General features: G+C 46.8%; 1 protein-coding gene across 1 annotated transcript in view; it reads left to right on the top strand.

Moving 5' to 3' along the window:
• The window catches only part of LOC137525962 (uncharacterized), a 53,586-nt gene extending 38,503 nt beyond the window's left edge, over positions 1–15,083 (top strand). Inside the window, exons 12-16 of the mRNA XM_068247172.1 lie at positions 8,882–8,979; positions 12,314–12,440; positions 12,512–12,606; positions 12,689–12,869; positions 14,420–15,083. Of these exons, the coding sequence (XP_068103273.1) occupies positions 8,882–8,979; positions 12,314–12,440; positions 12,512–12,606; positions 12,689–12,869; positions 14,420–14,562 (644 nt within the window). The 3' untranslated portion in view covers positions 14,563–15,083. The remainder of the gene's footprint in view (positions 1–8,881; positions 8,980–12,313; positions 12,441–12,511; positions 12,607–12,688; positions 12,870–14,419) is intronic.
• Positions 15,084–18,124: the final 3,041 nt, after the last annotated feature.

Here is an 18,124-nt window from a genome sequence, read left to right as displayed (position 1 = left end):
TGTAAAGCCTAAAGATGCTCATTGGACTTTGGGCCCCTTAGCGCAGTTAGGCCGCAAAAAAGTGCCACACATGTTGTATTGCCGTACTCAGGAAAAGTAGTATAATGTGTTTTGGGGTGTATTTTTACACATACACATGCTGGGTGGGAGAAATATCTCCGTAAATGACAATTTTTTTATTTTTTTTACACACAATTGTCTATTTATAGAGATATTTCTCCCACTCAGCATGGGTATGTGGAAAAATACACCCCAAAACACATTATACTACTTCTCCTGAGTACGGCGATACCACATGTGTGGCACTTTTTTGCACCCTAACTGCGCTAAGGGGCCCAAAGTCCAATGAGTACCTTTAGGATTTCACAGGTCATTTTGAGAAATTTCGTTTCAAGACTACTCCTCACGGTTTAGGGCCCCTAAAATGCCAGGACAGTATAGGAACCCCACAAATTACCCCATTTTAGAAAGAAGACACCCCAAGGTATTCCGTTAGATGTATGGTGAGTTCATAGAAGATTTTTTTTTTTTGTCACAAGTTAGCGGAAATTGATTGTAATTGTTTTTTTTCACAAAGTGTCATTTTCCGCTAACTTGTGACAAAAAATAAAATCTTCTATGAACTCGCCATTCTCCTAACGGAATACCTTGGGGTGTCTTCTTTCTAAAATGGAGTCATTTGTGGGGTTCCTATACTGCCCTGGCATTTTAGGGGCCCTAAACCGTGAGGAGTAGTCTTGAAACCAAATGTGGCAAAATGACCTGTGAAATCCTAAAGGTACTCATTGGACTTTGGGCCCCTTAGCGCACTTAGGGTGCAAAAAAGTGCCACACATGTGGTACCGCCGTACTCAGGAGAAGTAGTATAATGTGTTTTGGGGTGTATTTTTACACATACCCATGCTGGGTGGGAGAAATATCTCTGTAAATGACAATTATTTGATTTTTTTTACACACAATTGTCCATTTACAGAGAGATTTCTCCCACCCAGCATGGGTATGTATAAAAATACACCCCAAAACACATTATACTACTTCTTCTGAGTACGGCGATACCACATGTGTGACACTTTTTTGCAACCTAGGTGCGCTAAGGGGCCTAACGTCCTATTCACAGGTCATTTTGAGGCATTTGGATTCTAGACTACTCCTCACGGTTTAGGGCCCCTAAAATGCCAGGGCAGTATAGGAACCCCACAAGTGACCCCATTTTAGAAAGAAGACACCCCAAGGTATTCTGTTAGGAGTATGGTGAGTTCATAGAAGATTTTTTTTTTGTCACAAGTTAGCGGAAAATGACACTTTGTGAAAAAAAAAACAATACATATCAATTTCCGCTAACTTGTGACAAAAAATAAAATCTTCTATGAACTCATCATACACCTAAAAGAATACCTTGGGGTGTCTTCTTTCTAAAATGGGGTCACTTGTGGGGTTCCTATACTGCCCTGGCATTTTAGGGGCCCTAAACCGTGAGGAGTAGTCTTGAACCCAAATGTCTCAAAATGACCTGTGAAATCCTAAAGGTACTCATTGGACTTTGGGCCCCTTAGCACAGTTAGGCTGCAAAAAAGTGTCACACATGTGGTATCGCCGTACTCAGAAGAAGTAGTATAATGTGTTTTGTGGTGTATTTTTACATATAACCATGCTGGGTGGGAGAAATATCTCTGTAAATGACACATTTTTGATTTTTTTTACACACAATTGTCCATTTACAGAGAGATTTCTCCCACCCAGCATGGGTATGTGTAAAAATACACCACAAAACACATTATACTACTTCTCCTGAGTATGGCGATACCACATGTGTGACACTTTTTTGCAGCCTAGGTGCGCTAAGGGGCCCAACGTCCTATTCACAGGTCATTTTGAGGCATTTGTTTTCTAGACTACTCCTCACGGTTTAGGGCCCCTAAAATGCCAGGGCAGTATAGGAACCCCACAAGTGACCCCATTTTAGAAAGAAGACACCCCAAGGTATTCCGTTAGGGGTATGGTGAGTTCATAGAAGATTTTATTTTTTCTCACAAGTTAGTGAAAAATGACACTTTGTGAAAAAAACAATAACAATCCAATTTCCGCTAACTTTTGACAAAAAATAAAATATTCTATGAACTCATCATACACCTAACAGAATACCTTGGGGTGTCTTCTTTCTAAAATGGGGTCACTTGTGGGGTTCCTATACTGCCCTGGCATTTTACGGGCCCAAAACTGTGAGTAGTCTGGAAACCAAATTTCTCAAAATGACTGTTCAGGGGTATAAGCATCTGCAAATTTTGATGACAGGTGGTCTATGAGGGGGCAAATTTTGTGGAATCGGTCATAAGCAGGGTGGCCTCTTAGATGACAGGATGTATTGGGCCTGATCTGATGGATAGGAGTGCTAGGGGGGTGACAGGAGGTGATTGATGGGTGTCTCAGGGGGCGGTTAGAGGGGAAAATAGATGCAATCAATGCACTGGGGAGGTGATCGGAAGGGGGTCTGAGGGGGATCTGAGGGTTTGGCCGAGTGATCAGGAGCCCACACGGGGCAAATTAGGGCCTGATCTGATGGGTAGGTGTGCTAGGGGGTGACAGGAGGTGATTGATGGGTGTCTCAAGGTGTGATTAGAGGGGGGAAATAGATGCAAGCAATGCACTGGCGAGGTGATCAGGGCTGGGGTCTGAGGGCGTTCTGAGGTGTGGGCGGGTGATTGGGTGCCCGCAAGGGGCAGATTAGGGTCTAATCTGATGGGTAACAGTGACAGGTGGTGATAGGGGGTGATTGATGGGTAATTAGTGGGTGTTTAGAGGAGAGAATAGATGTAAACAATGGATTTGGGAGGTGATCTGATGTCGGATCTGCGGGCGATCTATTGCTGTGGGTGGGTGATCAGATTGCCCGCAAGGGGCAGGTTAGGGGCTGATTGATGGGTGGCAGTGACAGGGGGTGATTGATGGGTGGCAGTGACAGGGGGTGATTGATGGGTGATTGACAGGTAATCAGTGGGTTATTACAGGGGAGAACAGATGTAAATATTGCACGGGCGAATTGATAAGGGGGGGGTCTGAGGGCAATCTGAGCGTGTGGGCAGGTGATTGGGTGCCCGCAAGGGGCAGATTAGGGTCTAATCTGATGGGTAACAGTGACAGGTGGTGATAGGGGGTGATTGATGGGTAATTAGTGGGTGTTTAGAGGAGAGAATAGATGTAAACAATGGATTTGGGAGGTGATCTGATGTCGGATCTGCGGGCGATCTATTGGTGTGGGTGGGTGATCAGATTGCCCGCAAGGGGCAGGTTAGGGGCTGATTGATGGGTGGCAGTGACAGGGGGTGATTGATGGGTGGCAGTGACAGGGGGTGATTGATGGGTGATTGACAGGTAATCAGTGGGTTATTACAGGGGAGAACAGATGTAAATATTGCACGGGCGAATTGATAAGGGGGGGGTCTGAGGGCAATCTGAGCGTGTGGGCAGGTGATTGGGTGCCCGCAAGGGGCAGATTAGGGTCTAATCTGATGGGTAACAGTGACAGGTGGTGATAGGGGGTGATTGATGGGTAATTAGTGGGTGTTTAGAGGAGAGAATAGATGTAAACAATGGATTTGGGAGGTGATCTGATGTCGGATCTGCGGGCGATCTATTGGTGTGGGGGGGTGATCAGATTGCCCGCAAGGGGCAGATCAGGGGCTGATTGATGGGTGGCAGTGACAGGGGGTGATTGACGGGTGATTGACAGGTGATTGACAGGTGATTGACAGGTGATTGACAGGTGATCAGGGGGGATAGATGCATACAGTACACGGGGGGGGGGGGTCTGGGGGGGGTCTGGGGAGAATCTGAGGGGTGGGGGGGTGATCAGGAGGGAGTAGGGGGCAGATTAGGGACTTAAAAAAAAAATAGCGTTGACAGATAGTGACAGGGAGTGATTGATGGGTGATTAGGAGGGTGACTGGGTGCAAACAGTGGTCTGGGGGGTGGGCAGGGGGGGGTCTGAGGGGTGCTGTGGGCGATCAGGGGGCAGGGGGGGGGGAAATCAGTGTGTTTGGTGCAGACTAGGGTGGCTGCAGCCTGCCCTGGTGGTCCCTCGGACACTGGGACCACCAGGGCAGGAGGCAGCCAGTATAATAGGCTTTGTATACATTACAAAGCCTATTATACACTGTTGCAGCGGCGATCCGGATGCCAGTAACCCGCCGGCGCTTCCGAACGGCCGGCGGGTTACGGCGAACGGGGGGCGGAGCCAGTCCCCGGCGGCTGATCGCGTCACGAATGACGCGATCGCCGCATAGCCACTCCCGCAGCCGCCCCCGCCGATGGGCGTATTGCGGTCGTTTGGGCCCAGACTTTGCCGCCGCCCATCGGCTGGGGGCGGTCGTTATGTGGTTAACGTTGCACTGTGAACGGCCCTTAGGATTAGCATTGCAATGCGGTAAGCTGCGTTATAAGACTTTATAACGTGCGCTCATAATATCCCACTGTGAATGCGACCTTAACCGGTTCACCCCCAAGGGATCAGAGCAATTTTTACCTGTCATTGCGCCTCCCTTTTATTCCCTAATAACTTTATTACTACTTATCACAACAAAATGATCTATACCTCATTTTGTTCGCCACCAATTAGGCTTTCTGTGGGTAATACATTTTGCTAAGAATTTGTTTTATTCTAAATGCGTTTTTAATGGGAAAAATAAGAAAATAATGGAAAACCATCATTATTTCTCAGTTTTCGGCCATTATAGTTTTAAAAGTAAACGTTCTCCTGTCGATAAAACAAGACACATTTTATTTGCCCAGTTGTTCCGATTATTAAACCGTTTAAATGATGTCCCTATCACAATGTATGGCAACAATATATTATTTTGAAATATAGGTGTTGTTTATTATCCTGGTTTTTTTTTTGTCCGGTCCGTAATTACAAGCCCCTATGTAGTAAAGTAAAAGTAATTTTCCATCATAAAATATGGATTAAAAAAGCTGAGTCTGTTTTTTTTTGGGGGGGGGGGGGAGGGGTTGGAAGTGTAAGTTATTAATTTTCTTAATATTGTGTATGTACTGTATGTATGTGTCTGTGTAATTTTACTTTTTGGCCACAAGATGGCACTAGTAAACACTCTCCCGTTATAGCAGGTGTTCACTTTTTTTTTTTTTTTTTACATTTATCTACACTGTGACTGTTTCCTGTTTTATGAATGGACGTGACCACTCATTGTGGTCACGTCCATTCATTCCAGGCATTGAGATTGGGTAGAGGACTGCTCGGTCCTCTTCCCCAATCACTGAACACAGGGACCCGATGGAAACGGCGGAGGGAGCGGCACGCACACGTGCGGAGTGGCGGCGGGAACGATCAACGTACTAAAAGGCTCAAACAGGACGTTTTAAAACGATACATTGTCATTAAGTGGTTAAAGTAAACCAGAGCTGAACGAAATTAAAAAAATCGAGGTAAGTCCAGGTGAGCCCCGGGTAAGAATGGATTTGTTAATTCATTCAGCTCTGGTACACTTAAAGGTGCCCACACATCACTCGGTTTGCAGGTTTTCCGATTGACCGCCCGGTTCGATAATTTTATTGCATTGCCAGAAAATCGGTGCCACAACATCAGTTGAAAGTGAAAGGATTGATTAGGAATGTTGCTAAAATCTCAGTTGCAAATGCATGATCGGGTGCGCGGTGGTAACCGGGTTCAATATTTATTGTTATTTAGTATTTACATACAGTAGTGCCAACATCCTCTGTAGCGCTGCACAAAGTACATAGTCTTGTCACTAAGCTGTCCGTCAGAGGAGCTCACAATCGAATCCTACCATAGTCATACTTCCATCGTAGTCTAAGGCAGGGGTGTACCTAGAAATCCCCGGGCCCCCCTGCAAAAAAAAATCCCCCCCCCCTCTTAGGGCCCACTCAGGGACTGTAGGGGGGCAGGAGGGGTCACAGCATAAGAGGAGAGTGTGGCAGATCAGTGGGGAGGGAGGACATCCCCCTCCCCCTCACCTCGGGCTCTCCTCTCAGCGCTCCCCCTCCTGCAATCATTAGTGCCGGCGGCAGGCTGAGCACATTACCTCCTTCTCGCTGGAGGTCTTCCGTTCTCTAAGTGCAACTTCCTGTTTACACAGGAAGTTGCTCTTAGAGAACGGAAGACCTCCAGCGAGAAGGAGGTAATGTGTTATCCTGCCGCCACCGCCACTATTGATTGCATGAGGGGGAGCGCTGAGAGGAGAGCCCGAGGTGAGGGGGAGGGGGATGTCCCCCCTCCCCACCGATCTGCCACACTCTCCTCTTATGCTGTGACCCCTCCTGCCCCCCTAAAGTCCCTGAGTGGGCCCCCCCTGCGACGGCAGGGGTTGCATCCCCTATTGTTACGCCAGTGGTCTAAGGCCAAATTAGGGGGAAGCCAATTAATTTATCTGTAGGGGGGGGGGGTTGTTTTGTTTTGTTTTTTATTACAAAATGAAAATGTTATTTAAATGTATTTAAATATTTTAAAAAGATGTTGAAAAATTATCTCCTAGGAGAAAACTTAGATGAAAAAGTGAATTGCATTTGCCCCCATGGGCTCATACGCAATTCACTTTTCCTCCTGAGTTTTCTCCTAGGAGATATTTTCAAACTTGTCAATAAAATGCCTTTTAAACCACCAGCAAGCAAGAAAATACTTAATAAAATAGTTTTGATAGCACTTCACTTACTTTTTTGGTACTTTTTCAATTGCAAAGTGCTGAAAAGTTATTCTAAATAAAAGATGAGAAATTCTCTCCTAGGAGAAAACTCAGGAGAAAAAGTTACCGTATATACTCGCAAGCAAGCCGAATTTTTGACCCCCCAAAAGTGGGCCAAAAGTTGGGGGGTCTGCTTGCTTGCGAGTCATGTCGGCTGCCGCTGCTATTACCTTACCTTTTCATCTTCCTATTACCTAATATTCCCATCTCCGTCTCTCCGTGCAGGCATGTAGATAGTACGCAGCAGCTCGCCCTACGGCGGCAGCTGTGTGATGACGGAGGAAGCGTAGAGAGAGCGGTTCCCATAGTAACGGCGATGCATATCGCCGCTACAGGAAGCCGCTCTCTACGCTTCCTCCGTCATCACACAGCAATCGCCGTAGGGCGAGCTGCTGCGAACTATCTACATGCCTGCACGGAGAGACGGAGATGGGAATATTAGAGGCCGCCGGTAAGGTAATAGCGGTGGCGGCGGCCGGGGGGGGGGGGAGGGGGAACTACCTACCTACCTAGAGCACTATCTACCTATACTGGGGCACTATGCTGGCTATACTGGGGCACTATGCTGGCTATACTGGGGCACTATGCTGGCTATACTGGGGCACTATGCTGGCTATACTGGGGCACTATGCTGGCTATACTGGGGCACTATGCTGGCTATACTGGGGCACTATGCTGGCTATACTGGGGCACTATGCTGGCTATATTGGGGCACTATGCTGGCTATACTGGGGCACTATGCTGGCTATACTGGGGCACTATGCTGGCTATACTGGGGCACTATGCTGGCTATACTGGGGCACTATGCTGGCTATACTGGGGCACTATGCTGGCTATACTGGGGCACTATGCTGGCTATACTGGGGCACTATGCTGGCTATACTGGGGCACTATGCTGGCTATACTGGGGCACTATGCTGGCTATACTGGGGCACTATGCTGGCTATACTGGGGCACTATGCTGGCTATACTGGGGCACTATGCTGGCTATACTGGGGCACTATGCTGGCTATACTGGGGCACTATGCTGACTATACTGGGGCACTATGCTGGCTATACTGGGGCACTATGCTGGCTATACTGGGGCACTATACTGGCTATATTGGGGCACTATGCTGGCTATACTGGGGCACTATGCTGGCTATACTGGGGCACTATGCTGGCTATACTGGGGCACTATGCTGGCTATACTGGGGCACTATGCTGGCTATACTGGGGCACTATGCTGGCTATACTGGGGCACTATGCTGGCTATACTGGGGCACTATGCTGGCTATACTGGGGCACTATGCTGGCTATATTGGGGCACTATGCTGGCTATACTGGGGCACTATGCTAGCTATACTGGCACTATACTACCTATACTGAGCACTATGCTAGCTATACTGGGGCACTATGTTAGCTATACTGGGGCACTATGCTAGCTATACTGGGCACTATACTACCTATATTGAGCACTATTCTAGCTATACTGTGGCACTATGCTAGCTATACTGGGCACTATACTAGCTATACTGGACACTTTACTAGCTATACTGGACACTATACTAGCTATACTGGGCACTATACTAGCTATACTGAGCACTATACTGGCTATACTGAGCACTATACTGGCTATACTGGGCACTATACTAGCTATACTGAGCACTATACTAGCTATACTGGGGCATTTTACTAGCTATACTGGGGCATTTTACTAGCTATACTGGGCACTTTACTAGCTATACTGAGCACTACCTACCTATACTGGGCACTATACTAGCTGTACTGGGCACTATACTAGCTATACTGAGGCACTACCTACCCATACTGGGCACTATACTAGCTATACTGGGACACACTAGGGGGATCACGCGGCCAGCATTTCCTACCCCCGGCTTATATGAGGGTCAATCATTTTTTCCTGTTTTTTGGGGTAAAAGTGGGGAAGTCGGCTTATATGTGGGTCGGCTTGCTTGCGAGTATATACGGTAATTGCATGTGGGCCCATATGCAAAAAAAAAAAGTGGACATCCCTGGAAAATTCATGCTTTTTTTATTTTTTGGGTAAATTTGTATGTGTAAAACAAAGGTCTGTATTGGAGATGAGGCCTAAAACGAAATCTGAAATTCAGCATTTGATTCAAGACACGCTTCTTATTAGCGCCATTCAATCTTTTCTATCTTTCCAGAGGCGGCGCTATTGCAATCTGTTCCTTCTCCGAGAGTGATTAAGACCCATCTACCTGTATCCCTCCTACCCAAATCCTTCTGGGAGAAGAAGGCCAAGGTAAGGTTATGTGCTAGTCAGAAAGTGTGCTAATGGGGGTAAAACTTACAATCGCAAACAAGAAAGAAGTTTACCTCAGAACTGCAATACATTCTAAAGGGAACTCTTTTAGTTTCCTCTCCTCACAATACTCTACAAAAAAGTCCAACAAAACCATTGAAAAATGTAGACAATTACTGGATGACTATCAAGCAAGCCTGCATGTTGCTGATACTACTGCATTGCATGAAATGCCACGCCCTCAGACCTAGGCACATTTTCAGGCAGTAAGGTAAGGGGAAGGCTTGGTGTGGTATTCCCTCCTGTCTCCCTCCCATTTCTTCCTCTTCTGAAGTGAACCAAGCACCATTTTTAAACCCCCAGGGCACCTCAATAGCACATTAAAAATACATGCCGACAACGTGGCTCATTATTAAAAAGCTTTCATTTTACATCTTCTGTTTACATTTAAAAGTCTAGCAGAGGCCTTTATTAGCCTACTTCCAAGGCCAGAAAAGGCTGATGTAATTATTTTATTGCATACCAAAGCAGAGAGCAAACAAGCTTTCATCAAAGGTGTGTGTGTGTGTGTGGGGGGGGGGGGGGGTAGGAGGTTGGGGTAGAGTGATAGGACACTGTACTTCAAAAATCTTAGAGAAGTCACATGCCTTCCCCTGTATAAATAATGGGCCCACTCTAGACCCCAGGGAAGCTATATGGGAGGTAAAGCCCTAGATCACCAGGAAAGCCATGTGTGGAGGGAGGGGGAAAGCACTAGACACCAGTGAACTGTATAGGGGAGGGAGGGGGGATCAATAGACACCAGGGAACTACAAAGAGGAGGGAGGACCAATAGACACCAGGGAACTGTTTCCTAACTCCCTGTCTACAGTGGCTTGCAAAAGTATTCGACCCCCTTGAAGTTTTCCACATTTTGTCACATTACTGCCACAAACATGAATCAATTTTATTGGAATTCCACATGAAAGACCAATACAATGTGGTGTACACGTGAGAAGTGGAACGAAATTAATCATACATGATTCCAAACATTTAAAAAAAAAAAAAACTGCAAAGTGGGGTGTGCCTAATTATTCATCCCCCTGAGTCAATACTTTGTAGAAGCACCTTTTGCTGCAATTACAGCTGTCAGTCTTTTAGGGTATGTCTCTACCAGCTTTGTACATCTAGAGACTGAAATCCTTGCCCATTCTTCTTTGCAAAACAGCTCCAGCTCGGTCAGATTAGATAGACAGCGTTTGTGAACAGCAGTTTTCAGATCTTGCCACAGATTCTCGATTGGATTTAGATCTGGACTTTGACTGGGCCATTCTAACACATGGATATGTTTTGTTTTAAACCATTCCATTGTTGCCCTGGCTTTATGTTCAGGGTCATTGTCCTGCTGGAAAGTGAACCTCCACCCCAGTCTCAAGTCTTTTGCAGACTCCAAGAGGTTTTCTTCCAAGATTGCCCTGAATTTGGCTCCATCCATCTTCCCATCAACTCTGACCAGCTTCCCTGTCCCTGCTGAAGAGATGTACCCCACGAGCATGATGCTGCCACCACCATATTTGACAGTGGGGATGGTGTGTTCAGAGTGATGTGCAGTGTTAGCTTTCCGCCACACATAGCATTTTGCATTTTCGCCAAAAAGTTCCATTTTGGTCTCATCTGACCAGAGCACCTTCTTCCACATGTTTGCTGTGTCCCCCACATGGCTTGTGGCAAACTGCAAACGGGACTTCTTATGCTTTTCTGTTAACAATGGCTTTCTTCTTGCCACTCTTCCATAAAGGCCAACTTTTGTACAGTGCATGACTAATAGTTGTCCTATGGACAGATTCTCCCACCTGTGCTGTAGATCTCTGCAGCTCGTCCAGAGTCACCATGGGCCTCTTGACTGCATTTCTAATCAGCGCTCTCCTTGTTTGGCCTGTGAGTTTAGGTGGACGGCCTTGTCTTGGTAGGTTTACAGTTGTGCCATACTCCTTCCATTTCTGAATGATCGCTTGAACAGTGCTCCGTGGGATGTTCAAGGCTTTGGAAATCTTTTTGTAGCCTAAGCCGGCTTTAAATTTCTCAATAACATTATCCCTGACCTGTCTGGTGTGTTCTTTGGACTTCATGGTGTTGTTGCTCCCAATATTCTCTTAGACAACCTCTGAGGCCGTCACAGAGCAGCTGTATTTGTACTGACATTAGATTACACACAGGTGCACTCTATTTAGTCATTAGCACTCATCAGGCAATGTCTATGGGCAACTGACTGCACTCAGACCAAAGGGGGCTGAATAATTACGCACACCGCCCTTTGCAGTTATTTATTTTTAAAAAATGTTCGGAATCATGTATGATTTTCGTTTCCACTTCTCACGTGTACACCACTTTGTGTTGGTCTTTCACGTGGAATTCCAATAAAATTGATTCATGTTTGTGGCAGTAATGTGACAAAATGTGGAAAACTTCAAGGGGGCCGAATACTTTTGCAAGCCACTGTATATGCGCTCCTCTAGATTCTCCAGGTAGGCACACAGCTGCAGCAGTTTGAAGTTCCTGCTGCAGTGGTGTTGTGCGTTCCTGGCTGCTGCAATGCATGGAAGGAGATGTAGACCTTTGATGCGAATACAGGTACTCATAGATTGTGGCTGTTAGGGATGCGTGACGACAGGAGCCCGAGACTGCACCAGTGGATCTCCATGGAGAAGACGATGGAGTGCATGCAAACAAGGGGCTAGGAAGCAGCCCCCTAAACATAAGTAATGTCTGTCACCCCTTCCCCTATGACCCACTCTATTTATGGACCTCCCACAGGGGAAGGTTTTCATAAATTTTGTAAAATAGGTACTTGGCTGCCTTTGGTTGCTCTTCCATTTATGCCTCTTGTTAACCTCCTCTTTTTATCACAACTTGCCTTTGGTCCACCCTACCCATGGTTACGGCAGCACGGTGGCATAGAGGTTAGCGCTCTTGCCTTGCATCACTGGGTCCCTCGTTTGAATCCCAACCAGGTCAACATCTGCAAGGAGTTTGTATGTTCTCCCCGTATCTGCATGGGTTTCCTCTGAACACTCTAGTATAGATAAGGTAATTGGCATCCCCCTTAATTGGCCCCAGACTATGATACATGCACTAGACCAGATGATACATACATAGAGATATGACTATGGTAGGGACCAGATTGTGAGACCCTCTGAGGAACAGTTAGTGACAAGACAACATACTCTCTGTACAGCGCTGCGTAATGTGTTGGCGCTATATAAATGCTTAAAAAAATTTAATAGTTAAGTTCCATACTTTGAGTTTAGCAAAGCGTAAAGCGCTTGAGACATGTTCAGTGTCTTGTTATCATCAGATGATCTACATGGTGAGGAATCCTAAAGACGTTGCCGTATCCTTCTACTATTTTGATAAGATGAACCAGCTGCATCCTGAGCCGGGGGCCTTCGGGGACTACCTGGAGAGGTTCATGCAAGGAAATGGTGAGACAACTACGAGATATAGACTTCCTCTGATTTTATTTGCCATTTCCTGACACTCATGTTTCTTGTAGTTGGCTATGGCCCTTGGGGAACTCATGTAAAGGAGTGGTGGAATTGCAGACAGCAGAATAATATCCTGTACATATTCTACGAGGACATGCTAGAAGTAAGTCCTCCGAGAGCTTCTCTGGAGGTAGTCCTTTATTACGGTGCAGCAAACGAAGAATGATTCTGTTTCTCTTCATTAGGACCCAAGACGTGAGATCCGAAAAGTGATGACATTCCTGGGGAAAGATCTCTCTGATGAAATTCTAGAGCTGATCGTTCAACATACCTCCTTCACAGCTATGAAACAGAATCCTCTGACTAATTACACAGTTGCCCCTGCTTCCCTCATGGACCATTCCATCTCTCCATTCATGAGAAAAGGTACAACACTGCCACCTGTCACCAAGACTTTATAAAGCTTGCTGGTCCCAGCACTGGTTAATAGGCATGGCTGACCACAATGACTTAAGGAGAACCTGAGGCAAAGTTCAGCTTCAGAAACACATACTTAAAGTGTACCTGAGATGGTGCAGGAGAAAAAAAATTATACATACCTGTGGCTTCCTCCTGCCCCCTTCAGGCTGATTGCTCCCTCGTTGTCCTCTGCCGGTGCCTGGATGCTCTGCAATTTGTCCCAAAAAGTGCTCCAGTCGGGGCCAGTCTGGCTCGCACACGATGCACTAAAACGCTCCGTGACGGAAGCGCGTGGAGATATGCAGCCAGACAGCACTTGTGCCGACAGGACCTTCCGGGGCCAATTGCGGAGAATCCAGGCGGTGGCTGAGGACGACAAGGGAGCAATCAGCCTGGAGGGGGCTGGAGGAAACCCCAAGTATGTATACATTTTTCTCCTGTCCCATCTCAGGTTTACTTTAGGGAGAGGAAAGGCTCTGGATCCTCCTCAATGCTGTCCTCTGGTCCTCCAACACTGCCCGAGACCTTCCTGCTGATTGGGGCAACGCTCCTCTGGCACTAGCGGCTCTGGCTTACTGCACAGATGCGGCCACACTCATGCTTGAAGCGGGGCGCGGCGTCGATCAGAATATCAACAAGCACTTGTCGGCAATCTTTGGAGGGTTCGCTCTTACCAAAGTGGGACCAGCAGACAGTATGGGAAGCCTCTATAGGATCCAGAGGCTCAGTCGGGAGAGGCAACATATGGTGGGTAGCATAATAAATGTGGGTAGATGAAAGTCAGGAGAGGTGGAAGAATAGATGAGAGGAGAGGAGTGCATGGGGGGGGGGGCAGATTAGGTGCAGCTGGGTAATTGAGAGTCAGGAGAGGTGGCATGGAGATGGAAGAATAGGTGAGGGGGGATGGGGCGGAGATTAGGTGCAGATGGGTAATGGAGTGTCAGGAGAGGTGGCATGGAGGTGGAAGAATAGGTGAGAGGTGAGGGGTGCATGGGAGGGGGGCAGATGGGTAATGGAGGGTAAGAAGAGGTGGCATGGAGGTGGAAGAATAGGTAAAGGGTGATGGTGGGGTATATTAGGTACAGATGAGGGTCAGTAGAGGTGACTTTGGGGTAGTGATGGCAACGTCCAGAACTCACAGGGAATCATGGGATTTGTTTGATCAGCTGATAGACTTGCAAAGCTCTGATTTGCATGTGATCACATCCTGTGTTAGCACATGATCATGAATAGCAAATCAGAGACTTACATATCTATCACCTGACCAAACTAATCACATGCTTCTCTGTAAGTTTTGGTAGACATGACCATCACTACTTTGGGGTTGTAAGATCAGATGTGAGGATCAAGAGAGCTGATCTGTGGATTGTAAGGACAGGTGTAGTGTAGGAAGGTGAAAGCAAAGACCATTAGGGGGTGGGGGGTAAGAGAGTGAAGCCAATTGGAGTTGGGGCAGTGTCATGGGGCTGGAGGGACAATTACTATTACTTTACTGTTGTGTCTGCTCCTCTCTCCAGGGACCTGTGGTGACTGGAAGAACCATTTCACGGCTGCTCAGAGTGAGAAGTTCGATGAGTATTATCGGAGAGAGATGTCTGGAACGGACTTGTTCCCGGTCGTAAGATACACACTGGATTCTGACACATCACCAGTGGACTAGAGGAGAGACTGTTCTTACACACAGCTGCTGGGGTGGAGAGATTTTTCTCACAGAAGATAGCAGTATGACTGTTATACACCTCAAGCCGTCAAGGCCACATAGGCCCAAATGGAAGAGGGGCTGAAAACAAATGGAAAGGGTGGGCAGGGAGAGAGGGGAGGAGACGGTATATAGAAGATTCTGCCCAAGCAGGGGCTACACATGTGAGGGTTACACAGAAAGGGCTACAGAGGAAAGCTGATCTAGTGAGGCAGAATAAATACATCCAGTCCAGCATTGTACATCCTGCGAAAGCGCAGTATATATTCAGGAACAGGAAGTGGTTTATCACACAATGAAGTCACTGGACCCCTTTCTCTTATGGGCCCTAATACTACTGTGCCACCTTCTCTGGTCGCACGTTTAGCTACGCAGTGTCGTGGGAACATATATGGGCTTCCATATTTGTCATTATCCATCTACTACTGTCCAATAAAATCATAGAGGAACTTAAAATCAGCCATAAAATCAAATTCCATTTACCAATTGCTCTGTGTTTATTATGTAGTCTGCATCCTGACTCTGCATTGCAAGCATTCCAATATAATCATAAATGTTTCTGCTGTAATGAATCTCATCTCAGTCAGCCTGGCTCTATTCTGGTACATTGCCGGAGAGAGGGCAGTTTGTTATCTTCCCTCCCACATTCCTGCACTTCACTAATTGGCTGAGGGCAGTTCAGTGTGACACAAGGCTGAAAAGGGAAATACACCTCACCTTTTAAGAAATCCAATTTACTTCATCTGCCCAGCCCCTTTTATTCCTCTACAGGCAGAGAAATCTTTTTACAGTGGGCAGGGATTAGATTCTAGGCTTCTCTGAGGACAGTTAGTGACATGATGGCAGGGATGATATTGTAAGCTTCTTGGTGACCATCACGTTCGGTGAGCGTCAGGCAGCTCAGAGATCACTGTAAGTGCCAGTTCGCTGCCCCTACATCCCCCCAGTGCAATATTCACCTGTTACTAGCCACCCATCGCTATGTGCAAACTCTGTATAGCAGGATGAATGTTCGGCAGGCTCTTATTACAACCCTGCTGCCCACAGCCTGCCCCTTGCTTTCCTGGTGCCCTAGGCCATGGCCTATGTGGCCTTGCCTGAAATACACCCATGCAGATAGCCAGGTATAGGTCCCCGTCCCAAGTATAGCCAGGTATAGGTGCCCGCCCCCAGTATAGCCAGATACAGGTGCGGGCAGGTACTATAGCCAGGTATTAGTGCCCCCAGTGGCCCACCTCCCCGCCGCTGTGTGAGGGCATCGCTTCCCCCTCATGCGTGAATCCTCTCCTGGCTCCTGCCCGCCAAAATGGCCCTGGGCAGGCCCCCCTCCCCCCCCCCCCGAGGCTGCATCCCTTGCAGCCCCTATTGTTACACCCCTGTGCTCTAGCGTTTTTTAGAGCGATTTTCCACTTTTCCTATACTTGACATTGAGGCTTAATCGCCTCAGAAATGCTGCAGGACCCACGTAAGAAGAAAAAAAAAAAAAAAATCAAATCGCTCTGGTGTGATTCTTCCCATTCAAATACATTAGCCAAGTGCTTTTCACAGCGCTGGCGTTTTGTGAGCAACCATCGCCACCTTGTGGTAAGCAGGAAAAATGACATGCTAGCACAGTTGTATCTGAAGTAAGATAATTATAATTACCTTTATTCACCAAGTATGACGGGGTTGCACTGGGAATAATTTCTGGTACACATGGGCTTGGCAATAGTACAATTAACTGACATAAACATGAATTCAATAATAAAGGTCGTAAAAATAATAGAAATATAGGAGACTAGGAGATTTGTTTGGAAGGTGGTTGAAGTGAAAATGACTTCTTATTGCAGACAGTGCAGGGTAATGAGAGGTGCATGTGTTTTGATTTTCACGACTAGAAGAAAACTTAAAGGAATCATCAAGCGTCTTATGCTACCTTTAGATACTTACCCGGGGCTTCCTCCAGCCACTTGCAGCCGACATGTCCCTCGCAGCAGCTCTGCCCGCAGCCGCCTACACAGGGCCCCCGCCGTTGCAGAGGCCAACCTCCTCTACTGCGACAGCGCCGCTGTCAATCACTCGCACGTGAGCTTGAGTGTTCTGTGCAGGTGCAGAACTACTGCGACTGAGCAGAACACTCAAGCCCACATGCGAGTGATTGACAGCGGCGCTGGCGCAGTAGAGGACGACCTGGAGGTCAGCCTCGGCACCGGCGGGGACCCTGGGCCCTACGACTTCGAGCGGAGCTGCTGTGAGGGACATGTCGGCTGCAAGGTGCTGGAGGACGCCCCAGGTGAGTATATCTAAAGGTAGCATAAAACGTTTGATGATTCCTTTAAAGAGACACTGAAGCGAAAAAAAATATATGATATAATGAATTGGTTGTGTACTATGAATAATTACTAGAAGATTAGCAGCAAAGAAAATATTCTCATATTTTTATTTTCAGGTATATAGTGTTTTTTCTAACATTGCATCATTCTCTAATATGTGCAGATTATACAACACTCTGCATTCAAAATGATTCTTTCAGAGCAGTCTTTGAACTAATGACCTCTCCTCTGCCAGAGGAAAAGTAAAAAATTAACTAACAGTTGAGATAATAAAAGTCAGAAAACAGCCCTCTCCACAACTTTGAAAGTCGTAGAGCTTAATGGCTTTTTTGTATAGAGATAACAACTGGAGTTTCTTAACTCTTCCTGTACTGGAAACAATTAGACTGATGTATCTGATCTTAATGTTTTATTTCTTAGCTGTACTACACATATAAATCATAATATCATAATTTTTTTTTCGCTTCAGTGTCTCTTTAAAGGATACTTGTAGTAAGTTAAAAAAAATAAAAAGTTAGATACAGCATGACCCCCAGTATCCGGCAGAGGCGGGGCTTGCCTGATGCCGGATACATGTGCTTGCCAGTGGCGTAGCTAAGGAGCTGTGGGCCCCGATGCAAGTTTTACAATGGGGCCCCCCAAGCACTCTATAAATAACAATTGATCAATTGATACGGTGCACCAAAACCTGCCAATGGCAGCTACAGTGTCAGAGGTGCAAGCAGGGGATGCGTAACAGTGTGTTAATGATTACTATTACTCAAAGGGCTTGATTCACAAAGCGGTGCTAACCTACTTAGCACGTCTAAAGTCTTTAGGCGCGCTAACCAGGGTGCTAAGTAGGTTAGCACCGGTTTTCTCAATTGAGAAATCCGGTGCTAACCTACTTAGCACCCTGGTTAGCACGTCTAAAGACTTTAGACGTGCTAAGTAGGTTAGCACCGCTTTGTGAATCAAGCCCAAAGTATCTATAGAAGTGATTATTATCAGCACAGGACCAATAGAGAGCTAATACTGTAGTTGAGGGAGGGCCATTCGGGACCCCTCTGACCCAAGGGCCCCAATGCGGTCGCAACCTCTGCAACGCCTATTGCTAAGCCCCTGGTGCTTGCCGCTTGCTTGAACCAGCATTAAAAAGCACTAACCTTCCCCCCCCCAAGCAGGAAATACTCACTGATCGTCCAGGCACCGTTTTTATGCATACTGCTCCT

Source organism: Hyperolius riggenbachi, chromosome 7 (genome assembly GCF_040937935.1).
Source record: "Hyperolius riggenbachi isolate aHypRig1 chromosome 7, aHypRig1.pri, whole genome shotgun sequence".
NCBI lineage: Eukaryota > Metazoa > Chordata > Amphibia > Anura > Hyperoliidae > Hyperolius > Hyperolius riggenbachi.
This window is presented reverse-complemented; position numbering and strand designations above follow the sequence as displayed.